Below are 27,302 nucleotides of genomic sequence, written 5' to 3' on the forward strand. Positions count from 1 at the left end.
TCCGAGAATCTGTAGTGCCTGTTACCGTTTGCTCATGGTACCTGCCCTCCCCATTCCAGAATCCAAGTACCTAGTATCCTTAATGTACTTTTCAGAACTGCACAGAAGAGGCATATTATTATCGGTAGCACAGTACATTTGCAATTGTGCAAGTACACACTACTGGCCATTAAAATTGCTACATCAAGAAGAAATGCAGATGATAAACGGGTATTCATTGGACAAATATATTGTACTAGAACTGACATGTGATTTCATTTTCACGCAATTTGGGTGCATAGATCCTGAGAAATCAGTACCCAGAACAACCACCTCTGGCCGTAATAACGGCCTTGATACGCCTGGGCATTGAGTCAAACAGAGCTTGGATGGCGTGTAGAGGTACAGCTGCCCATGCAGCTTCAACACGATACCACAGTTCATCAAGAGTAGTGACTGGCGTATTGTGACGAGCCAGTTGTTCGGTCACCGTTGATCAGACGGTTTCAATTGGAGAGAGATCTGGAGAATGTGCTGGCCAGGGCAGTAGTTGGAAATTTTCTGTATCCAGAAAGGCCCGTATAGGACCTGCAACATGCGGTCGTGCATTATCCTGCTGAAATGTAATGTTTCGCAGGGATCGAATGAAGGGTAGAGCCACGGGTCGTATCATATCTGAAATGTAACGTCCACTGTTCAGAGTGACGTCAATGCGAACGAGAGGTGACCGAGACGTGTAACCAATGGCACCGCATACCATCACGCTGGGCGATACGCCAGTATGGCGATGACGAATACACGCTTCCAATGTGCGTTCACCGCGATGTCGCCAAACACGGATGCGACCATCATGATGCTGTAAACAGAACCTGGATTCATCTGAAAAAATGACGATTTGCCATTCGTGCACCCAGATTCGTCTTTGAGTACACCATCGCAGGCGCTCCTGCCTGTTATGCAGCGTCAAGGGTAACCGCAACCATGGTCTGCGAGGTGATAGTCCATGCTGCTACAAACGTCGTCGAACTGTTCGTGCAGATGGTTGTTGTCTTGCAAACGTCCCCATCTGTTGACTCAGGGATCGAGACGTGGCTGCACGATCCGTTACAGCCATGCGGATAAGATGCCTCTCGACTGCTAGTGATACGAGGCCGTTGGGATCCAGACCGGCGTTCCGTATTACTCTCCTGAACCCACCGATTCCATATTCTGCTAACAGTCGTTGGATCTCGACCAACGCGAGCAGCAAAGTCGCGATACGATAAACCGCAATCGCGACAGGCCGACCGTTATCAAAGTCGGAAATGTGATGGTACGCATTTTCCTCCTTACACGAGGCATCACAACAACGTTTCACCAGGCAACGCCGGTCAACTGCTGTTTGTGTATGAGAAATCGGTTGGAAACTTTCCTCATGTCTGCAGGTTGTAGATGTCGCCACCGGCGCCAGCCTTGTGTGAATGCTCTGAAAAGCTAATCATTTGCATATCACAGCATCTTCTTCCTGTCGGTTAAATTTCGCGTCCGTAGCACGTCATCTACGTGGTGTAGCAATTTTAATGGCCAGTAGTGTAATTTTGTGCCTGCAAGCGGAGTCGTCATACGAGTTTTTATTTTTGATGATAATTTTATGACATTTAAATGAGACTGCGTTCTGTGACATAAATTTCGTTGTCATTGGTGTGGGATGTTTCAGTGCCGCAATTTTCACGAGCAACTTTATTTAGAATCACGTGTGTAATCGCTTAAGAGAGAGACAACATTCGAGGATGGAGAGTGAGGCTTTAAGTGATATGGTTGTCTGTATGTGTGTGTGGCAGGAGCTGTGCAGCGAGCTGGCACTGGTGGACGTGATGGCGGAGAAGCTACAGGGGGAGACCATGGACCTGCAGCACGGCGCGCCCTTCCTCCGACATGCCAAAGTCGTCTGTGGCACAGGTAACTGCAAGAAGATCCTTTACAACACTGTAGCTTGCTCATTTCTTTTGATTTCGATCTTCCCTACCAACAGATTAGAAGGACCTCACCTGATGATCTGCTGCTCTCTGGACCATGACGCCATCAGATTTTTCTTCATGTACTGCAGGGATTTCGGTTGCTGATTGAAATTAATTGGTTAAGGATGAGAACAGGGGGAGACTACAGGCAAATAACAGGCAGATAAAAGCAAAGGAAATATATTTCTGATAAACACATTGGAATGAGAGGTACTCTTAATATAGATAGATGATAATTAACCAACAACACAGGCTATCCACAGGATTGCTGTGGGCCTTTGGACATGCATGCATGACTGAAGGAACATTGCACCATACTTCTTCACAACACAGGCAGTGCAATTTCATATTTATTGCCCAATACCGGGCCTGCGGCTTCCAAATAAAATATCTCCCCTGTATGTGAATAAAATTAATGGGATGCATGACACATGTACAATGACATATGGAAGTTTGGGTCTGGCTATGTGCTGTACTCACGTAGCCAAAGCGATTAAGACAACTGATCACGTATAGCGGGAAATCGAGGTCCCAATCTTGCACAAATTTTCCATTCCATCATTCCATTATTCAGCTGGAGTTGGATGATACTCGGAAATGCGAATACATTTAACGTCTTTCATAGCAGCTGTAGTCAGTGCCTCGCCTTTTCCTTAGGATATGCATGCATGTTTGAACAAACATTGCATCATATTTCTTCACAGAACAAGTGCCAGAAGCTTAGAGTGCTGTTACCACGACCCCTGGGTCATCAGGTGTTGCATAGGTATGCAGATTAGACAGTTCGTATAAAAGGATAGATTACCCTCAAGGAGGTAAGGGGCTACTTGAAAAATCATCTGCCACGCACAATGAAAAACGTTATTTGATAACTTCCAGAGCCGGGCGGAGTGGCCGAGCGGTTCTAGGCGCTACAGTCTGGAGCCGCGCTACCGCTACGCTCGCAGGTTCGAATCCTGCCTCGGGCATGGATGTGTGTGATGTCCTTAGGTTAGTTAGGTTTAAGTAGTTCTAAGTTCTAGGGGACTGATGACCTCAGAAGTTAAGTCCCATAGTGCTCAGAGCCATTTGAACCATTTAACTTCCAGAACTCGTTGGGGTGTGGGCATTTCAGATGAATAATTTACTTAGGGGTTGCTGAATGGTAGAGGCTGGTCTGGTAAAATAATATTTATTCAAACAGTGTGTGAAAATTACTCCAGGGCACATAAACGTCGAGGTTATAAGACAATTTGAGAATGAATTTAGATAATTAAAATAGAACAAAGATAAGAAGAGAATGGTTATTTGGGTCGCCACTGGCATGATGCTTGACAGTTACCATTGACATGGTGCCCAGACACGTAAGACATGAATTATGCTTTCAACTTTTTTGTGCTAAACTTTAAAATTACACAGAAAAATATACCAATTCGAATAGAGTACACAAATAAATCAAGGAATAAAGGAAGAATCAGGAAGAAACATCCTTAGGCGGATGAGCTCCATTGAGTTAACTCGATAACGAAACAAACATGAGTGGTGAAAAAAAATTCCTTTGAAGCAAGAATAGATTGCAGAAAAACTTGTATATCAGTGCATGAACAAAACTAAGAAATAGAAACAGGGAATTAACTCATCTTCCCCCAATATACCGCGATTTTAGAAGTTGGGAGCGCACGCTGCAATTGCGGCCTTACCATGACTGCTGCAGAGGAGTCTGCGGCCATGTCACCCTGCGCCGAACTGCCGGCCGCTGCTAGCTGTTGCTGGAATCTTGTTATCCTCCTGATTACTCGTCCCAGATGCGCTTAAGTTCAACGTGAAGACTTAGCAAAACAAAAAATAAAAAATAAAACTAGCGCGGAATCCAGAGTAACATCACCAAGTAGGAGTTTGACTCAGAATATCCATACGAATACGAATTGCCTTCAGACCTCGGAAAGGCACTGCGAACAATCTTTTCTAGTTAGTCCCAGAATGGTCCTAAGTGCTCTTTCAATCAGGCATATGGAAGCCCCTTCCTAGCTCCCATCATAAAGTTAAAATGTATCTGCCAATGTATCTGGAAACTTGTTGCATCTTTCAAACATGGTACACGATTGCACAACTGTTTACATGTGCTGGAGATATTCTCATAATAGTACCTTACTTCTTTCGAAGGAAGGCAGTCTTCAGTCAGAAGACTGGTTTGAAGCAGCTCTCCTCGCTAGTTGATCCAGTGCATGCCTCTCGATGTCTGTATAACTACTTACATACCGCCACCCCACGTCCCCTTCCCCAAATACATACTCTTCCTTCCATCATCAAACTGACGATTCCTTGGTACCTCAATATGTATCCTATCAACCATCACTTCTTTTAGTCAAGCTGTGCCACAAATTTCTTATCTCCCAAATTCGATCCAGTACTTCCTCAATTCTTACTCGATCTACGTGTCTAATATTCAGCACTCTTCTGTGCATCCCATTTCAAAAGCTTCTGTTCTCTTCTACTCTGAACTGATTGGCGTCCAAGTTCAGTTCCTGTAGAAGTCTACACTCCAGACAAATATCTTCGGAAAAGACTTACTGACACTTAAATTTATGTTCCATTCTAACTTATTTCTCTTTTTCAGGAACTCTTCTCTGGTAGTTGGCCAGTAATAACTTTACATCCTCTATACTTCTGCCATCGTAAAACTCGTCTACTACTTTTTCCGTCCCATTTTCTCCTAATCTAATTCTCTCAACATCACCTGATTTAACTCGACTGTATTCAATTACCATTGTTTAACTTTTGTTGTGTTTAGACACCGTCCATTCCATCCAACGGCTCTCCAAAGTAATTTTCTGTCTCAGACAGAATTATATCATCATTCGCTACGGTCGCAGGTTCGAATCCTGCCTCGGGCATGGATGTGTGTGATGTCCTTAGGTTGGTTAGGTTTAAGTAGTTCTAAGTTCTAGGGGACTGATAACCTCAGTAGTTAAGTCCCATAGTGCTCAGAGCCATTTTTATATCATCATTGTCAAACCTCAATGTTTTTATTCCTTCTCCTGGAACTTTAATTCCATTTCCACTTTTCTTCTTGGTTTCCTTTACTGCTTCCTTAAGACTGAATAGCATCGGGGTTAGGTATAATGCTATTTCATAAGGTCCCAATTGCTACTTTCATTTCACGTCCTTTGTATTTTCTAACTATAGTCTGAATTCTGTACAAATTGCGTAATACTTTTCACTCTCTGCCTTTTATCAAAGACGGGATATAATGACGAGGTTTCAAGTGAGCACCGTTACATGTCAGCTTGTGGAGCGGAAGAGGGAGGGGTGGCGCTTGCCACTGTTTTAGCCTGGAGGCACCACTCTGTCCGTTCTTAGTTCTTGAATCCCAATTAAAAGATCAAATATCTTTCTGTGTCCGCAGTATTAGCCTTTTTGCATAATGATTTTGATTTGCCCTAATGAGAGCTATACTGAGGTCACCCAAGTCATGGGATACCTCCTAAAATTCTAATATCGTGTCGGACCTCTTTTTGTCGGCGTAGTGCAGCAGTTTGACGTGTCATGGACTCGACTAGTCGTCGGAAGTCCCGTGCAGAAATATTAAGCCGTGCAGCCTCTACAGCCATCCTTAATTGTGAAGGTGTTCCCACTGCAGTATTTTGTGCGCGAACTGACCTCTCGATTATGTCCCGTAAATTTTCGGCAGGATTTATGTCGGGCGATCTGGTCTGCCAAAACATTCTCTCAAACTGTCAATAATGTTCTTTAAACCAGTCGTGACAGTTGTGACATGGTGACATTCATAAAAATTGTCACTGTTTGGGTACATGAAGCCGGCCGTTGTGACCGAGCGGTTCTAGGCACTTCAGTCTCGGACAGCGCGCCCGATACGATCGCAGGTTTGTATCCTGCCTCGGGCATGGATATGTGTGATATCCTTAGGTTAGTTAAGTTTAAGTAGATATAAGTTCTAGGGGACTGATGACCTCAGATGTTAAGTCCCATAGTGCTCAGAGCCATTTGAACCATTTGGGTACATGAAGACTATGAAAGAATGCAAATGGCTTTCCAGTGGCCGAACGTAATCAGGACCCAGTCCATTCGATGTAAACACAGCCCACACCATGAGGGAGCCATCACCAGCTTGTATAGTGCAATGTTGACACCTCAAGTCTACGATTTCGTGGTGTCTGCGCCATGCTCGAACCCTACCATCAGCTCTTATCAACTGAAATCGGGACTCATTTGACCAAGTCGCGGGTTTCCAGTCGTCTTGGGACCAACCGATATGGTCACGAGCTCAGGAGTGGTGCTGCAGGCGATATGCTGTTAGCAAAAGCACTCGCGTCTGCCATCGGGTGCCATAGCCCATGAAAACCAAATGTCTCCGCACTGTCGTAACGGATACGTTCGTCGTACAACTCATATTGGTTTCTGCAATTATTTCACGCAGTGTTGCTTGTCTGTTAGGCCGCCGCTCTACGCAATCAGCGCTGCTCTCGGCCGTTACGTGAAGACTATCAGCCACTGCGTTTTCCGTGGTGAGAGATAATGTCAGAAATTTGGTTTCCTCGGCACGTTTTTGACACTGTGGATCTCGGAAAATTGAATACCCTAACCATGACTGAACTGGAATGTCCCATGCGTCTGACTCCAACTATCATTCCGCGTTCAAAGTCTGTTAATTCCTGTCGTGCGGCCATAATCACATTTAATTACTTTTTGGTAAAACGATCAAAATCGGTTACGGATGTTTGACAAGTTGTTCTAAATGTCGACAATAGATGACACCCGTCGTTACTGTGAGAAAGAGGTCAACAAAAGGGTTTGTCTGTACGACGAAAACTGCCGTCGCTCTCACAACAAAACCAATCCAAAATGTGCACCGTGTACAATGGATCATACCAATAACAAAAGCAGCCATCACTCTCCAGAGTGTGTCAATCAAATCGTAAGACTCATCTAGTGTGCAAGATTCCGACAAGAAACAAACTCATGGGATGCAACCTCCCAAACGTTATTGGAGAAGAAAATTTTGTCTAATATCGAGACTAGTCCACGCAAGGTGTACAGGAGAACATGTCTGAAATGTGGAAAGTGGATGAGAGGTATTGGCTGTGAGGGCGGCTCGTAAGTTGTACCTTCATGGCTTAGCCGGTAAAGCATTTGGCCGCGCAAACCAAAGATTCCAGGTTAGAGTCCAGTGCGGCACACAGTTTTAGTCTGCCAGGAACAATGATATCTGTGAACACTCATCTGCAGAGTGAAAATTCATTCTGGAAATAATCCCCTAAGCTGTGGCTAAGCCATAGTCCTTTCTGGCACGAGTACTATGGTGGAACCGACGTAAGAAGATCCCTGACAGGTAGAAGCACTGTTGCCAGATTACAGCTGTGTACCCCTTACGGCTACAGTCGAAAACAATAGTAATCGATATAGCTGCTACCACATTGAGGCACTGCCATAGAGACATTTACAAAATCGCATAGACATTTACAAAATCGCGTTACGTAATTGGTTGAAGAAGTCGCGCGAAGCTGCGGAGCCCAGGACACTGCAACTGTCAGGGATCTTCCTTAAGCCGAATCGAACTTGCAGTCATGGTATGTGGTGGAAGTAGAGCTGTGAGGGCAGGTAGTGAGTCGTTCTTGGATAGCTCAGCAAGTAGATCGTCTGTCTGCAGAAGGCAAACTTTTCGGATTCGACCGAACAAATTTAATCGGTAGGAATTTTCATACCTGCACAACTACGTTGCACGGTCAAAATTTATTCTAGATTCCTGGAGTAGACCCAGTCAGCTACATATCTGCCTGGGTATTCGTCCAAAAAGGCAAGAACAGTTGGGATATGGTGTGATGATCCTCGTCTTGTATAGGCGACTACCCGTTGGTGAGCCCTCCAGCACTTGCAGTGTGTGGACTTATTGTCCCGTAACTACTATGTACCGTTCAATAACATCTGTTCCTCGCACTGCAAAAGGGCGTATGACACCTCTGCCAGATACTGCATCACGAATAATCAATTTGGGAAATGTATTGTTGACTGTTCTCACAATGGTGAGGCTTTGGAACCCTAAAATGGTCGTCTCTGTCCTCCACCACACCACCCACGTGAAAATGGACCTCATCTACGAACTCTATCAACCATCTTCAGATACACCACCATTATGATGCGCATATCGTAGGCGAACACTTCTCTTCATTGCAAAGCGCGTAGAGGTATATTTTGGTAAAATGGGTCTTCTTCTTCTTTTTACAAAGTGTGACACGGTACAATTCGCTGAGATGGGTCTTGTATGGAAACATGTGTCAGGTGTTCAGCAGAATGATGTACCGGGTGATCAAAAAGTCAGTATAAATTTGAAAACTGAATAAATCACGGAATAATGTAGATAGAGAGGTACAAATTGACACACATGCTTGGAATGACATGGGGTTTTATTAGAACCAAAAAAATACAAACGCTCAAAAAATGGCCGATAGATGGCGCTTCATCTGATCAGAATAGCAATAATTAGCATAACAAAGTAAGACAAAGCAAAGATGATGTTCTTTACAGGAAATGCTCAATATGTCTACCATCATTCCTCAACAATAGCTGTAGTTGAGGAATAATGCTGTGAACAGCACTGTAAAGCATGTCCGGAGTTATGGTGAGGCATTGGCGTCGGATGTTGTCTTTCAGCATCCCTAGAGACGTCGGTCGATCACGATACATTTGCGACTTCAGGTAACCCCAAAGCCAATAATCGCACGGACTGAGGTCTGGGGACCTGGGAGGCCAAGCATGACGAAAGTGGCTGCTGAGCACACGATCATTACCAAACAACGCGCGCAAGAGATCTTTCACGCGTCTAGCAATACTTTTTTTTTGTTCTAATAAAACCCCATGTCATTCCAAGCATGTGTGTCAATTTTTACCTCTCTATCTACATTATTTCGTGGTTTATTAAGTTTTCAAATTTATACTGACTTTTTGATCACCCGGTATATACTGGATTGGTGTTAACTGAGACTCAATTGCAGCTTGCCAAGCGGGTTTCCTCAGGACACCTTATTCAAGATGAGAAGATTACAAGATGCCGCATTACATGTCGACGATGTTTGGAACTAATTGTGAAACTACTCTGTTTCTTCTTACGATATTCTCAAGGAAAATAGAACTTGCTGCAAGTATTTTTCGGTGACTGTTTCCATATTTCGAAGGTAATGAAAATACTTTCTTGACTCACACAGTACATATGTAGATGTTTTTATACAGGGTGCACAAAAACAGTCTGAAAAGCTTGTAAAGGTGTTGTAGGGCAGGTTTTCCTGAGAAATAATCTCGCAGAAAAAAAATTGATACGTTGCGCCATTTCCGAGTTAATTAACATCGAAGTTAGCCAATCCGGCCCTTGCACTCGCAAGTTCAAGCGCCCGTCGGAAACGTTGTCACCAAACTTGTAATTCGTTTGGTTTTTTTTTTTAAACCGAACAAGAGAACGATATAAAAACTGGAATTGGGATGGTAAAATGGAAATGAGCGTTTGGCGTTATTGGCTGGGAGGCCCCTTACGAGGCAGGTCCGGCCGCCTTAGTGCACGTTTTATTACATTCGACGCCACATAGGGCGACCTGCGCGCCGGATGGGATGAAGTGATGATGAAGACAACACAACATCCAGTCCCTGAGCGGAGAAAATCCCCGACCTAGCCGGGGATCGTACCTGGGCCCGTAGGACGGCAATCCGTCACGCTGCCCAGGTTTTTTGTTTTGTTTTGTTTTGTTTGGTCGTTGCGGACGTCAGATGACATCCGTTGAAGTTCGTTGTTGTTGATCCTTTCACTCAGTTTTTTATTACAGAGGCCAACCAGCTCTCTGACCGAGCACGCTGAGCCACCGTGCCGGCTGACCACTCAGCTATCGGGACAGACAGTTGGGACGGTAGTAAGGATCGAACTCGAGCCAAAGGCTGAGCAGTCTCGTGCCCTATCATCTACACTATGAGAACAACTGACACTAACTTTGTCTGGAAGGCCGTTTGAATTTGCGCGCGCACTGGCAAATTTTAACTCGGGATCGTCATTACCGTACCATATTTTTTCTTAATAAATATTTCTCGGTGCCAACTACACTGCAACACCCTCACAACCTTTTCATACTGTTGCTGACCACCCTATAAATTCACCAGTGAATATAAATTTGTACTAATCTGATGGATGTTGCCTTCGTTTCCTTCTTGCATACGATAATGTGTTCACTAAACTGTCGAAAGTAACTTACGTGCATCCCTGTTTTCCTTGTCGTTATTAGATCTACTCCTGAATTACCCCTGTTCGATTTTGTATTTCTGGACAGAAGTTTCGTTCTTTAATTTCCGCTATATCTGAGTTCAACCTACGCATTTCCCTTTAAAATTCTCTACTCTAACTACCCGATTATGGGATATAATATTTCACGCTCCAGCCCGTAGAATGCTAGTTTTGTTTTCCTGATGACGACATTCTCCTGAGTAGTCCCCACCCGGAGATACGAATGGAGGTTTATTTTAGCTCCAGAATATTTTATCCAAGATTCCATCATCATTTAACCATACAGTAGAACCGCATTCCCCCGGGAAAAAAAATATGTTTGTAGTTTCCCCTAGCCTGCATCCGTTTGCAGTACCAGCACAGCTAGGCAGTCTTGGCTAACGTTACAAAGCCTGCTTGCTTCTCTTCAGGAAGCCACTCCACAGATACCCTTCTGTCGTGGTTATACCTAGAATACAGTGCATGTGTCGCTGAGGCAAGCAAAGATTCCAACTCGGCAAGGTTCCTGGGAAGATGAACGGCGATGTCCGGAGAAGTGCCTACCTGCGCAGCAAACTGTATCCCTCGTATTGCAGCCGTAACAGCAACAAGCACGCCGAAGGCTAATCACTGTGTTTCGAAGGAGACTAGTGAAAATATATTTTTATTGCTAATCATTCCTGAGAGGTGATCATTTGCCACAGAAATCAGGTAACACGTGAAATTACATACTACCTCTAGATATGTTACAAATGCTTATACAATAATAGTTTTGCGAGTAGAACTGTAACAGACTGCTGAAGCCAGTTACACAGTACGGGCATATGTTACGAGTACATCCTTATGCTGACTGCATTGCAGTATCATATACAGGGTGTTACAAAAAGGTACGGCCAAACTTTCAGGAAACATTCCTCACACACAAATAAAGAAAAGATGTTATGTGGACATGTGTCCGGAAACGCTTCATTTCCATGTTAGAGCTCATTTTAGTTTCGTCAGTATGTACTGTACTTCCTCGATTCACCGCCAGTTGGCCCAATTGAAGGAAGGTAATGTTGACTTCGGTGCTTGTGTTGACATGCGACTCATTGATCTACAGTACTAGCATCAAGCACATCAGTACGTAGCATCAACAAGTTAGTGTTCATCACGAACGTGGTTTTGCAGTCAGTGCAATGTTTACAAATGCGGAGTTGGCAGATGCCCATTTGATGTATGGATTAGCACGGGGCAATAGCCGTGGCGCGGTACGTTTGTATCGAGACAGATTTCCAGAACGAAGGTGTCCCGACAGGAAGACGTTCGAAGCAATTGATGGGCGTCTTGGGGAGCACGGAACATTCCAGCCTATGACACGCGACTGGGGAAGACCTAGAACGACGAGGACACCTGCAATGGACGAGGCAATTCTTCGTGCAGTTGGCAATAACTCTAATGTCAGCGTCAGAGAAGTTGCTGCTGTACAAGGTAACGTTGACCACGTCACTGTATGGAGAGTGCTACGGGAGAACCAGTTGTTTCCGTACCATGTACAGCGTGTGTAGGCACTATCAGCAGCAGATTGGCCTCCACGGGTACACTTCAGCGAATGGTTCATCCAAGAATGTGTCAATCCTCATTTCAGTGCAAATGTTCTCTTTACGGATGATGCTTCATTCCAACGTGATCAAATTGTAAATTTTCACAATCAACATGTGTGGGCTGACGAGAATCCGCACGCAATTGTGCAATCACGTCATCAACACAGATTTTCTGTGAACGTTTGGGCAGGCGTTGTTGTTGATGTATTGATTAGGCCCCATGTTCTTCCACCTACGCTCAATGGCGCACGTTATCACGATTTCATACGGGATATTCTACCTGTGCTGCTAGAACATGTGCCTTTACAAGTACGACACAAGATGTGGTTCATGCACGATGGAGCTCCTGCACATTTCAGTCGAAGTGTTCGTACGCTTCTCAACAACAGATTCGGTGACCGATGGATTGGTAGAGGCGGACCAATTCCATGGCCTCCACGCTCTCCTGACCTCAACCCTCTTAACTTTCATTTATGGGGGCATTTGAAAGCTCTTGTCTACGCAACCCCGGTACCAAATGTAGAGACTATTCGTGCTCGTATTGTGCACGGCTGTGATACAATACGCCATTCTCCAAGGCTGCATCAGCGCATCAGGGATTCCATGCTACGGAGGGTGGATGCATGTATCCTCGCTAACGGAGGACATTTTGAACATTTCCTGTAACAAAGTGTTTGAAGTCACGCTGGTACGTTCTGTTGCTGTGTGTTTCCATTCCATGATTAATGTGATTTGAAGAGAAGTAATAAAATGAGCTCTAACATGGAAAGTAAACGTTCCCGTACACATGACCACATAACATATTTTCTTTCTTTGTGTGTGAGGAATGTTTCCTGAAAGTTTGGCCGTACCTTATTGTAACACCCTGTATATTTGCTTTACTGTACATTAAAAAAGATTATTTAAGAAAAGTTTGCGGATATGGGATTGCAGTTAGAAACAGGTGATGCTGACTTATACAGGGTGAGTTAGGGGGAAAGGTACACGCTTTGAGGGATGACAATATTAGTGATTATGAAGAAAAAGCTTTATATGGACATATGCCCTTTTCCGTATGGTTTCCAAGATAGAACACATCTAGTATTCCTTTGGTACATTTTTCTTGAGTAACTCGAAAACTGCACTCTCCAGCGAAAACGTGTCGCTGTAGAATTGATCTACGTTAAATTTCTTACAAAAAAAGGTCCTATTCATTTTTTCTCTAGGACAAAGTTTGCACGAAGAGTGCGAGGATACTGAAAATCTCGCGCCAAACGCATGCCCTGTAGCTTAGGTAGTTTTTGCAAGCGAATTTGAGGTAGTTTCCCAACTTGATAGACCACAAGTGTCCTGTATCAAATTGTTCGTCTCAACTTCCTCTACACTACTGTGGTACGTTGTAAACAATAACAGTGTTTCAGTAATACAAAAAAGTTAACAAATGTGTTCTATCCCGGAAACCATTGGGAATAGCGCTTATGTCCATATGAAATTTTTTGTTCAGTGTCACTAACACTGAAGGTCCTCTCAGAGCATGTGCCTTTTCTCCTGACTCAACCTGTACAATAAAATAGTGGTACCAGTGAGAGAACTGCGTTCGATAAAGGTAATCATGACGTTACACGCAGGAAGATACATGGTGGGATAATAAAATGTGTGTACGGCATGACGTAGAGTTGAATACGTAATTAAACTTAAGCTCTGTTACTAGATCCCAGCGTAAACACCACGTCGGAAATTGCTACAGATTTCAAAGTAAATTGTATGTCATAACAAGTAATGCGTCTCATTCAAGTGAAAGTCGTTGCATTTTTTGCGAAATATTGGGTGGTTGTAATTTAAGTGCAGCTAATCATGGAGGTCCAATGTGGGTTGCAATTATCGTATCGTAGATATGCTAATACGTTAATGCGAAACCGATTTACGCTGGGAACAAATTATTTCCAACTTTGGCCCCCAGGCACAAGTCTGGCGTTGTACAATATCTCGACGACGTTTCCGGTGCTCATATTGAACAAATTGTGTAAATGTCGGTTAGTAATAGAATCAACATTAAGCCTTTCGCAACCGTTTTTTGATCCTTTCTGAGCATGTACCTTTTCTAATCCGTTATTTACAGAGACATTTCTACACGTCATTCTTGCATTCACAGCGCCAGAATTCCGCCTGGTGGTCAATATTGGAATTAGTTTTTTTCCGGCGCAAATCGGTTCCATATTAACGCATTAGAATAGTTACCAAGTTTAGCTGCCATACGACAATTACAGCCCACACTGGATCTCTGTGAGTAGCTGCACTTTAATTGTAACCAACTGGTAACATCCCAACAAATCCCATTTAGTTCATATATTTTGCACGATTCTAAATGAGTTCAGTAGATTATCGAGAACAGGCACTACCACTGTCCCTATTTATCGTTGCCAACCAGCTTTCCTTCCATCCGGGTTAATACTAAAGTGTTCCCAATTTTCGCGTAATCATGAATCCTGAGAGAGATTGGGACCAGTAGGATAGAAACTTGCATAGAGGAAAGGGAAAGAAAACGAGTGCGGCCTCTGGTCGGCCCTGAGTCAGCGCGTCGCGAGGTGTCAGTGTCAGTGGCGTGTGTGGGCGGCGCGGCGCGGCATTACGGCTGCTGACTGCGGACTTTCACACGACGGTCACTCTGCCTTTGTTCCGCGTCGCACCGCGTGTCCGCGGGATTTTCGCACGGCCCTCCGCCTTCTTTACGCGTTGGTATCCGCACTCGGTGGGTGGCAATATATATGATGTGTCAGCAAAGAGAACGGCTAGCAGTCTCATTATTCACGAGCGACTGCAGCACTTGGCTAGCGCGGGCCATCGTCGTCGCCGGCGGTTTTTCTTGGAAGGCTCTCGCCTTTTCTTTCGGCCTGACGCTTCTGTGGGAGAACGCTAGGGCGTCGGCCTCTGGACTGGAGGTTGCTAGATTTGATACGGCGGACTGAGAATGGTCCTATGCTTTAACTTAACCACATGCCCCGTTACACCTTTCAGAAATCTTTATATAAAATGAATCATATAAATCGCAACACCCACAGTAATCCATAAATAGTGCAAGATGGCGAAACAGCATTATGGCCAAAGGGGGAGTATTATGCTATACTTATATTTATATATGTGGTGTGTTCTTTCGGACACGTATATTAATTATGCACATTGACGTTAAATAAATGTCACCGTCAACGCGGATGCACTCTTCGTTCGACCTCTGCGGGAATCAGATGAGTTTTCGACCAATGAGGATAATGAGCAGGCGATATTACGTATGTAGTGTGGGAGATTTGGCAGTTACGGTTCGACGGGAAGCATACTTGGGTAGCAGAAGTTGTTAAGTTGACCAGTACAGATAGAACGCAAATCCAGATTCGAGTCCCAGTCTGAAAAAAATTTCGCTTTTCGCCATTGGATTTATTTCAATGCCTAACTGCAGATGATGTCGTTATGTCTCTTTCGTCATTATGCTATACGAATAATTCTCGAAATTTTCTCTTTTACCGAGAAACACATGGAGCAATAACTTTTATTTTTATGGAACGATGCACTTCGAGATGGAGAATAAATTCATTCAGTAAGTGTCAACTGTGGAACTTCTGGCCTAAAGACGTGGAACTTTTCCAAAAACTTGAAGCTTAAGTATACTGGCTGTGACCTGCTTAAGTTCAGCTTCCTCGTGAACACAACTTAATAGGCCTGATGTTGCGATGTATCAACAGACTTCGACCTCGCGTTTAACGGAGTTCCCAGCTTTTTCTGGAAAAAGTTTCATTATTATCGTTAACATGTCCTATATCGCGGTACATCCCTTTTCACGAGGTACCAAATTCCATTTAAAACAAAATTACCAGTATTAACCATATTGAAAAATACTCATCCTTAGCCTTTAATGAAGTGTTGAAAATTTCGTTTAAATATCTTTGCACTATATCTAACATTATTATATGCATTTATATTTACTCTTATTTCGATTGGTTCGAGTCTGCAGTCAGCGTTATAGGATTTATTTTGTCCGTTATGAACGAGGGTGAAGTGACGTTTGTTGTGAAAACAAAAGAGGATATTTCGGCAGGAATCTGCAACCAGCGGAGATTTATTTTCTTGGAATAAATATATTGTCGTAATACAGCTTTCATTCCTCCTTGGATATCATCACTTGGCGTTATTTACAGCACAGTACACCATATCATTCACAGGTGTTTGCTAAAGTTGTAGCGACGTCATAGTAGAAAGATATGACATACGAAATTTTGCAGTAATGTCGAATCAAAAAAACACTTAAACGGAGACGAGCACATTCAGTTTGACACGGCAAAAACGTATGAAGTTCAACGAAATATCGTCTGACGTTACAACGGCTACAGATATGGCAGACGTATTCAAGCTTTTATTTCTAATTTGATTTGTTGTGGCAGAAAGGAGAAATGGACGAATTTAATCGGTGGTCACTGGAGTTCAGCACTTATTCATACTGGTTGTGAGTGTAGGCAAATGTCCACTGACTGGTCAGGTCAGATAAGATTAAATTAGGTACACTGTTCGTTCTGTAGGTGCATAGTATGGACGTCTTAGAAAGCATGGAACATGCCAGAAAAACGAAAACACACAATACATTTTTAAAAATGCACTGATATGTTTATGTTTCTTCTGGAGCTCGTAAGTGTTGTTGAATAATGTCGACTAAGTAAACAAAGAAAAATTCAACTCAAAAAAACCTTGCAGAAAACATGTAAATGTATTCATACTCAAGTACATTAGATATTTACGACACTGTTGTAGACAAAATCTTCAAAAGAGAATGCTTTCGATGATCACTTACAGCTCTGAAGAGCTGCAAGGTCAGATCTTTACGTAGATGATTAAGTACATACAAAACGTTATGCGATGTTGTTAAAGATGTATTCATCCTGTGGTTCTGCTAATAAATTAGCCAATATGACAGCAGTTGACCAGTGATAAATACTTCTAAACTCTTCTTGAACTATACTTTATCAATTTTTATAGTTCCCATCAAATTTTAGAAAATGTGTGTTCCTGTATAACAAACATCTTTCTAGATCAAATTTTTATTATTTTGATGTTTATCTCATGTGTGTACAATCTATTCAAGAGAATATTGCCTCTCTCATCTTTAGGAACCTGTCAGGAGTGCTTCATTTATCGAATGCCATAAGTACTCAACTGTCGTAACATCAGCGGAAGCGCTTTTATTGCGTCTCTATGGTACGACAGTTACATAGAGTACTTACGGTATTCGAATCATGACGCACGATTAACACGACCTAAAGATGAGACTATATTGTCTGGGATCCAATTAAAACACTGCAACTTTCGTAAATCTCTGGAAGGAATATTTACCGGAGATTTCAGATTCAAGAACCACGGTGGACGCTAAAGATTGGTAAGGTCTCACGTGTTCTGACTGATGCCGAATAAATCAGTACGTTAAATGCTTTAGTAATGCTTCTGCAACTACTTAGCCGCTCTGCTAGCAAATCCTACCACCATGTACACGTACTACATGTCGTGGACCCTGGACAATGTACCCACTTTCAGTGCAGCAGACGGGAGGAGGGAAAATGCGGGTCCCTGGCACGTTAAAACTGTAGTTTTTCACATAAGGGAAGCAGCCGGGCTGCTACGTCTCAAGACGACTGCCCCACCAGTTAACAACCCCAGCTATCGAAAGGTATTCCTCACTGGAAGCAAACCTTTCACAAACTGACAGTCTTTATAAAGTAAGACAGGATGGATCTACTTAAAGACGAACTGGATAGGACAAGGAGAAACGATTTCGCATAAGAAACAAAATTCTGATAAACACATGGAATGTCAGACGATTAAGAAATAAAGAACTAATTGAGTAACACATTGGAAAAACAAAATATATACAGCGGGGCCATAACAAAGAAAAAAGTGAAAGCAACATCTACACGACTACACTATGACTTACAGTGGAGTCTCGTACAATAGAAGAGCATGTTGTGGAGTGGCTGTGATAATAAATAACAGATAGAAAAACAAAATAGTGCTCTACATCTACATTAATGAAAGGAAAATAACTGTGGAATTTAAAATTGACTGCGGCCATCTGCAGGGTGTAACAAAAACGTACAACACAAACTGCAGGACACATTCCTTGCACGTAGACGAAGAAATTATGTTATATGAACCTGAGTTTCGAAACGCTTTGCTTCCATGTTACAGCTCATTTCCTCCAACTCATTAATCATGAGAAATACATGCAAGTCTTTCTCACAGGAGATGTTCAATATGCCCTCCGTGGGCATTGATATACGCATCAACACGGGGTCGTAGTGAACCTCGGATGCGTATGGTGTCGCAGCCCTCCATAATACTGGCACGGAGACTCTGAACATCTTGTCCTGGGGTTCCATACACAAGAGCTTTTAAATGCCCCCACAAAAAAAAAAAAAAAAAAAAAAAAAATGGTTCAAATGGCTCTGAGCACTATGGGACTTAACTACTGTGGTCATCAGTCCCCTAGAACTTAGAACTACTTAAACCTAACTAACCTACGGACATCACACACATCCATGCCCGAGGCAGGATTCGAACCTGCGACCGTAGCAGTCGCGCGGTTCCGGACTGCGCGCCTAGAACCGCTAGACCACCGCGGCCGGCCACAAACAAAAGTCCGGTGGATTTATGTCCGGAGAGCGTGGAGGCCAAACAATTGGTCTATCTGTCACCGAAGCTGCTATCTAGGAGTCCGCCTGCTTAGCTGAGAAGTAACGTGTTTGCCCTTCATGCAGCGCGCCTGGGTTCGATTCCAGCCAAGTTAGAGATTTTCTTCGCTCGTTGACTGGGTATTGTGTTGTTCTCATAGTTATTTCATCAACACCGACACGCAAGTCGCATAATGTGGCGTCACCTGAAATACGATTTGCAACCCGGCAGCCGAACTTCCGCGGAAGGGGCCTCCCGGGCATCAGTGCCATACGATATTTTTTCTGCTATCTAGGAGCCGACGGACATTAACACTGAAATAAGAAGGTGGTCCGTCTTGCGTGAAACACATGATTGCTAAATGGTTCAAATAGCTCTGAGCACTATGGGACTTAACATCTGAGGTCATCAGTCCCCTAGAACTTAGAACTATTTAAACCTAACTAACCCAACGACAGCACAAACATCCATGCCCGAGGCAGGATTCGAACCTGCGACCGTAGCGGTCGCGCGGTTCCAGACTGAAGCCCCTAGAACCGCTCGGCCACTGCGGCCGGCCATTTGCTAACAAATCAGGTAGAACGTTCTCAACGAAGTTACAATAACTCCGTCCGTTGAGCCTGGCTGGAAAAAAGTGAGGCCCTGCCAAACAGTCATTAACAATGTCGGCCCAAACATTGACAGAAAATCTTTGTTGATGAATTTCTTCAACATTTGCATAAGGATTTACGTCTGCCCATACATGCCGACTGCGAGAATTTACAATCTGATCGCCTTGAACCGACGCCTGATCTGTGGACAGCATTGTTTTACTAAAATTAGAATTGACACTTTGTTGAATAAACCATTCGCAGAAGAACACCCGTGAAGGAAAATCAGCTGCTGGTAGTGCTTGCACACACTGTAAATGGTATGGATACATCTGGTCCTCGTGTAACATTCGCCAGACAGTCATGTGTCAACAATGTTCCAGCTGTATGTCTCGTACTGATTCTAGGGTCGTCGTCAACTGCATGAGGAATTGTCACCTCCCATTGTAGTGTCCTTGTCCTTCTACGCCTCCTCCGGTCGCGAGTATCAGGCTTAAGTGCCCCATGTTCCCTAACATGATGATCAATGGTTTCAGACGTTTTCCTGTCGGGGTACCTTCGCCCTGAAAATCTCCGCCTGTACAAATGGTTCAAATGGCTCTGAGCACTAAGGCACTTAACTGCTGAGGTCATCAGTCCCCTAGAACTTAGAATTACTTAAACCTAACTAACCTAAGGACATCACACACATCCATGCCCAAGGCAGGATTCGAACCTGCGACTGTAGCGGTCGCGCGGTTCCAGACTGTAGCTCCTAGAACCACTTGGCCACCATGGCCGGCTCAGCCTGTACAAACGTTGAGCGCAAGTGCCATGCCGTCAGCTCATCCATACATCGAAAGGGCATCTGCCATCTCTGCATTTATGTACATTGCCACTGCACGAGCCAAGTCTGTGATTACCTCTACCGTAGTAACCCGTGTGCTTGCAACGGTCACGTTGATCGCTGGAGCAGTTGATGTATGGCAAACAAGCAATGACGTACGTCGCATGGCAACAGGGACATTTACAACAAAAAACCGGCGGTGCGCAACGAAACCATACGTCGCCAAGAGCGCATTTTCCCCATGATTCTAAGGTTCTGTTCTTGTTTGTTTCCCATGGTTATGAGTTGGAGAAATGAGTTATAACATGGAAACAAAGTGTTTCCAGACTCATATTCGTATAACATAATTTCTTCGTCTACTTGTGAGGAATGTATCCTGTAATTTGTGCCGTACATGTTTGTTACACCCTGTGTTTATCAAAGGTGTATATGCATCAAAAGAGGGAAGATAAGACGATACAGCTGAATAAAAAAATACAAAGTCAATAAATAGACCATTTTTTAAATTTTAGTAGAACTAAAAGCCCGTGTTAGAAATTTGCCTATACAATGAGTGGTAGGAACCTTTGGGAAAAGTCGAATGTCGATGGCAAAGAATTCAGGCAGTTAGCAACATTCAACAAGTTAGAATTATCTAATACTTACTTCCGGAGCCGAAAGATATCCATAAATGCACATGGAGAGCGAGGGTTGGGAGGACAGTAATAGTTTACATAATCGCAGACCAAAGAATGTAAAGACTTGTTCAAGACGCAAGGGTTTATGAAGGATGTGACGTATATTTGGATCACGATGTACTAGTGCCCATAGTTACGCTACTAGCCAGATGGTAAAAAGTAAATAAAATAAACAGGATTGCTACTTCTGCAAGGTACGCAAGAGAGCTTCTGTAAAGCCTGGAAGGTAGGAGACGAGGTACTGGCAGAAGTAAAGCTGTGAGGACGGGGCGTGAGTCGTTCTTGGGTAGTTCAGTTGGTAGAGCACTTGCCTGCGAAAGGCAAAGGCCCCGAGTTCGAGTCTCGGTCTGGCACACAGTTTTAATCTGCCAGGAAGTTTCAAAATTAACAATGTTGAATGAAGAATTTGAAGCAGATGTAAGACATAAACAAGAAGCACGTAAAGGGATTCTCCAGAAGAACACACCAGAGGATGCACACCTCTACAAACAAAAGCGAAATTGTGCTAAACTTGTACGATAGACCCATCAAAAATCGTATAACGTTTCCAACGTGGGACGTATACATACAGAGTGTTACAAAAAGGTACGGCCAAACTTTCAGGAAACATTCCTCACACACAAAGAAAGAAAATATGTTATGTGGACATGTGTCCGGAAACGCTTACTTTCCATGTTCGAGCTCATTTTATTACTTCTCTTCAAATTACATTAATCATGGAATGGAAACACGCAGCAACAGAACGTACCAGCGTGACTCCAAACACTTTGTTACAGGAAATGTTCAAAATGTCCTCCGTTAGCGAGGATACATGCATCCACCCTCCGTAGCATGGAATCCCTGATGCGGTGATGCAGCCTTGGAGAATGGCGTATTGTATCACAGCCGTCCACAATACGAGCACGAATAGTCTCTACATTTGGTATCGGGGTTGCGTAGACAAGAGCTTTCAAATGCCCCCATAAATGAAAGTCAAGAGGGTTGAGGTCAGGATAGCGTGGAGGCCATACAATTGGTCCGCCTCTACCAATCAATCGGCCACCGAATCTGTTGTTGAGAAACGTCGAAAACTTCGGCTGAAATGTGCAGGAGCTCCATCGTGCATGAACCACATGTTGTGTCGTACTTGTAAAGGCACATGTTCTAGCAGCATAGTATGAAATCGTGATAACGTGCTCCATTGAGCGTAGATGGAAGAACATGGGCCCAATCAAGACATCACCAACAAAGCCTGCCCAAACGTCCACAGAAAATTTGTGTTGATGACGTGATTGCACAATTGCGTGCGGATTCTCGTCAGCCCACACATGTTGATTGTGAAAATTTACAATTTGATCATGTTGGAATGAAGCCTCATCCGTAAAGAGAACATTTGCTCTGAAATGAGGATTGACATATTGTTGGATGAACCATTCGCAGAAGTGTACCCGTGGAGGCCAATCAGCTGCTGATAGTGCCTGCAGACGCTGTACATGTTACGGAAATAACTGGTGCTCCCGCAGCACTCTCCATACAGTGACGTGGTCAACGTTACCTAGTACAGCTGCAACTTCTCTGACGCTGACATTAGGGTTCTCGTCAACTGCACGAAGAATTGCCTCGTCCATTGCAGGTGTCCTCGTCGTTCTAGGTCTTCCCCAGTCGCGTGTCATAGGCTGGAATGTTCCGTGCTCCCTAAGACGCCGATCAATTGCTTCGAACGTCTTCCTGTCGGGACACCTTCGTTCTGGAAATCTGTCTCGATACAAACGTACCGCGCCACGGCTATTGTCCCATTCTAATCCATACATCAAATGGGCATCTGCCAACTCCGCATTTGTAAACATTGCACTGACTGCAAAACCACGTTCGTGATGAACACTAACTTGTTGATGCTACGTAGTGATGTGCTTGATGCTAGTACTGTAGAGCAATGAGTCGCATGTCAGCACAAGCACCGAAGTCAACATTACCTTCCTTCAATTGGGCCAACTGGCGGTGAATCGAGGAAGTACAGTACATACTGACGAAACTAAAATGAGCTCTAACATGGAAATTAAGCGATTCTGGACACATGTCCACATAACGTCTTTTCTTTATTTGTGTGTGAGGAATGTTTCCTGAAAGTTTGGCCGTACCTTTTTGTAACACCCTGTATAAGAAGAACTATAGCAACAAGGTAATGACCCACATAAAACTAGTTGGAAATTGGTACAGCAAAGCTGAACATAATTATAGCATGTCAATGGATTAGACATTGTCAAAATTTAAGGTGTAAATAGGATGATGGGAATAATGTGCGTTCTGATGACAGAGATGAATTTGTTAATGTTGACAGTATATTAATGGATGGACAACAAAACACGTTCAAAATACTAAAAATAGGAAAGCTGCATGGATAGATGGAATAAATGCAGATTTGATCAAATATGACAGAATTTCATTTCATCTCAGATTTCTATATATTTTCGATTTATGTTAACAAAAGCGTGCAATCTCAAGCTTGTGGAACGCAGGAAAAGGTATGTCCCTGTTCAAAAAGGGAAAAAGAGACAGATGTGGATACTACAGAGACATTAGTCTGCTGAACGCGGCGTAAAATAGCTACTCGAAAGTATTGAATAATAGACAAACAGTTCTAACTCAGGCACTCTAAGAAGATCAAAGTGGATTTAGAAAATGACGTTCGTGTAGAGACAACTTTTTACAATAAAGCGACTCATAGAGAAAAGAAAATTTAATCTTGAAATCAACATCGCTTTTACAGATTCTGAAAAAGCTTTCGATCGAGTTGATCTAAATAAATAATGAGCAGTAATGAATGTCGGAGACTACCCAACACACCTCGTAAGTGCAATCAAAATCTTATACTGAGAAACAAAAACAGTGGTAAATACAGTACAGAAAAGGATAAAAGAAATGAAAATTTATCAAGGAGTGAGAGAGGTGTGCTCTCTTTCACAGATTCTTTTTGAACAGTTATATTTATAATGACCTTAAAAACTAGAAGTCTGATAATTACCTAGGAATTAAATTAGATAAACACATACTTATGAAAATGTATTACTGTTCGCAGATGATAAAGTAATAGCGCAAGAAAGTGAAGAGGTCCTCTAGTTAGTAATACACTGATCTAAAGCTAATATATACATAACACAACATAAAAATTTCATTGCGTAAGATTAAAGTACTTTCCTTTCATGATAAATACCCAACAGGCTTGAAAATAGTAATTAATAACCAAGTAATTAAGCAAGTGTCACAATATAAATATTTGTGATGCGACAGGAGTTATATTTCTGATAGTGATATAGATGAAAAACTGTAAAAATTTCAGGAAAATTTGTGGAAAATCCCAAAAGATACAAAAATTATTTTCTGTAAACTATGGCGAAACCATAACTGTTGATGGAAGTAAGAGTTGGATAGAGAAAAAGAAATATGAGATCAAAATACAAGCAAAAGAGACGAGCTTCTTGAAAAGAGTGAAGGTCTGCAGGAGAAGAGGATTATTTAAGAATGAAAATTTTCGAAATTAGTTGTATGTGCATGCTGTTAATGATAAAATAACTGAATAAAGAGGAAGGTGGAGACAGCTTCTGAATAGAATGAATAGTGAAAGTCTTATCAGGAAAATACTGAATTACAGCCCGAAAAAAGGAGGGACATAGGTCGACCAACGAAGCCGTGGACAGAAACTTAGTAAAGACGCAGCAGGCATGTGGCCAGTTCCTGTGTGTAAGACGACGATGAAGAAACACGGTATGAATAACAAAATGCGTACCTCCATGAGGAATGTTCTTGCTGCTATCATTTAAAGAAGTTACCGTCTCACCTGAAAATGCAAGGCTGGAAATACAGAAGACATATTTCACCTTCGTTGATGGAAGACAGCAGCCGAATAACTTACCAGAATACAGGCAAAGATGACTGGTAAGGATGGAAGGAAAATTACGTTTTGACGTACCGTCGACCTCGAGGACATAGAGATGGAGCAGAAGCTCAGACTGGAGAATGAAATCGATCATGTCCTTTCAAAGAAACTAACCCTCTATTCACCAACTTAAGCGATTTAGGCAATTCATAGAAAAACTAAATCTGGATAGGAGGATGGGGATTTGAACCACGATCGACCCGAATACGAATCTAGTTTCTTGCCACTGTGGCATCTCGCTCGGTAGCTGACAGATATGGAAAGAGTTGAACAATAGACAGTCTACGGCCACAAATAGGAAGCTCCAAGGAGAAAAGGTGACATTAAACGTCGTTATAGCCAACAGTAAACTTCAAGTCGTATATTCAATTCTTACTGTGCCCTACATCTTCCGTAGAGAATTACTTCCTGTATGCTACCTGGAGCACATCAGACGTCGAGAAGTTCTGAGCACATGAGTTATGAAGAGCAAACTTGTTAGACCCTACGTTTCGTGACATGCGTTCGCAGTAGTAAATGTCCGCTGTCTCAGCATCCTCTTTCGCCATGCGTACGGCAGTAATGGTTGATTGGTTGGTTTCGGGGGAGGGGACTAATCAGCAAGGTTATTGGTCCCATAGTATTAGGGAAGCATTAGAAAGGAAGTCGACTGTGCCCTTTCGAAAGAACCACCTCGGCATTTGCCTGAAGCGATTTACGAGAATCACGGAAAATCTAGATCAGGATGGCCGGACGCAGGTTTGAACCGTCGCCCTCCCGAATGAAAGGCCAGTGTGTTAACCACTACGCCACCTCGCTCGATATTACGGCAGTAATACAAAGTCCAGTCACATTAATTTGACCACCAACGATGTGCGACATCAACATGCGATAACCACTCATAGACGGCAGGTCGCAACACAATCAGTGGAGTGTGTACAAAACGTGTGAGGGGACGCAGAAAACATTGCAATCGTTGTCGTAAAGCGGAAACGGAGCAATTTATCTGAGTTTCAGAAGGGCATAGTCACTGGCTTTCTGACCAAGAGTGGAAGCATTTCCGAAACCGAAACGGCTAAGTTTGTGAACTGTTAGCGTGCTGCCGTGGAGCATCACAGACCATAGATGACAGGGCTGAACGAAGGTTATGGAGACTTGTACGTGTGAACATATGTGCAACTGTTGAGCAGCTGACAGCCCAGTCGAACCGTGGAGCTACCAACAATGTCTTCTCAACCACGGTTCAGCGAACGTTGCTGCGTAACGGGCCTCCGCAATAGGCGCTTGGTTCATGCACTCATGCTGACTGTTGATCATCGGCGACGAAGGCTGGCCGGCCGTTGTGGCCGAGAGGTTCTAGCCTCTTCAGTCCGGAACCGCGCTGCTGCTACGGTCGCAGGTTCGAATCCTGCCTCGAGCATGGATATGTGTGACGTCCTTAGGTTAGTTAAGTTTAAGTAGTTCTAAGTCTAGGGGACTGATGACCTCAGATGTTAAGTCCCATAGAGCTCAGAGCCATTTGAACCGTTTTGAACGATGGCTGGAATTTGCACGCCAGTATCGCAACTGGATGTTCACTGAGTAGCGACAAGTGGACTGTTCAGATGAATCACCTTTTATGCTCTTCGGACAGATGGCAGTCGGTGTGTACGGAGTGGAATGTCTGAAAGCAAACACCCACACCGAAGGAGAGAGCGTTATGGTCTGGAGAATGTTTTCGTGGCATTGCCTGGATGATTTCCTCATTCGGGAAGGCACAATGGATCAACAGAAGTATGCATCTGCCGTTTCCACCCCTACATGCAATCTGTTTTCATTTGGCACAAGGGCATCTACCAGCAGGACAATGCAACGTGTCACACAGCTCGCAGTGAATTTGTATGGTTCAAAGAGCATCGGGATGATTTTAGCGTACTCCCTTCGCCACTAAACTCCCCAGATTTAAACCCAATCGAGAATCAGCGGAACAATTCGATCGGGTTGTTTAGGCCTTGCATCCTCAACTGAGTACTCCAGCACAGCTGGCGACGCCATGGGAGTCGGCATGGCTCCACAGCCTTTAATAAGTAACTTCCAAGACCTAACTGACTCTCTTCCTGCACGTCACGCAGCAGTACGTGTTGCAAAGTCTTTTTACAGGTGGTCACGTCCAGTCGAACATCCCTTTTTGACAGCAGAGGTATTTTACAAGTTCACATTATGTTAAAATGCCCAAACGGAGTTACGACCGATACTAAACCGAACAGGGGACGCCATACTTACCAGCTCCAATAGTGACGTGCACACACATGTATCTGTGGAGTGATAAACAAAACTCGCGACTCGACAGACAAACAAATCTTTTTTTAGTTGTTAATTGTCCAACCGGTACTGCCGTAGTATCAGGGAAGTCGCTTCAGTCGATGAAACAGCCTGATGAGTAACCGTCATAAGTGGACGCCTGCAGAAAGAATCCGCACGTACAGCTAGCTGCGGGGCGTATGAGCATGTTTTCAGACGACAACTGTTGCATTGTTTGGCCGTCTGCACCATACACTACAGCAGTAGGCGTTGTTCACCACCGCGCTCGCCTCAACCGGCCAATATGCCGTTGTTCAACACAATAGTGCCAACGTTAGTCGTTTGTTTGTGCTGAATGAGTCTCGAACATTCCAAGCCGTTGGCAAGACTGGTGCCAGTCCTTCTAGCCACTGTGATTTTTCCTTTATCAAGCATCAGGTAATCCGTCCTATTCGGCAACTCTATCGAACGCTTGTTGCTACTGACTTACAAAGTTTCCAGTAACCGCTTTGTGAGTGTGAGACGGTTGTTGTTGTTGTTGTTGTTGTTGTGGTCTTC

At 43.6% G+C, this 27,302-nt stretch overlaps 1 protein-coding gene across 1 annotated transcript in view; it reads left to right on the forward strand.

Moving 5' to 3' along the window:
* The window catches only part of LOC124795872 (L-lactate dehydrogenase-like), a 272,185-nt gene that overhangs the window by 52,972 nt on the left and 191,911 nt on the right, over nt 1-27,302 (forward strand). The window contains exon 2 of the mRNA XM_047259953.1: nt 1,800-1,917. Within this exon, the coding sequence (XP_047115909.1) occupies nt 1,800-1,917 (118 nt within the window). The remainder of the gene's footprint in view (nt 1-1,799; nt 1,918-27,302) is intronic.

This window comes from Schistocerca piceifrons, chromosome 4 (assembly GCF_021461385.2).
Source record: "Schistocerca piceifrons isolate TAMUIC-IGC-003096 chromosome 4, iqSchPice1.1, whole genome shotgun sequence".
NCBI classification, from domain to species: Eukaryota; Metazoa; Arthropoda; class Insecta; order Orthoptera; family Acrididae; genus Schistocerca; species Schistocerca piceifrons.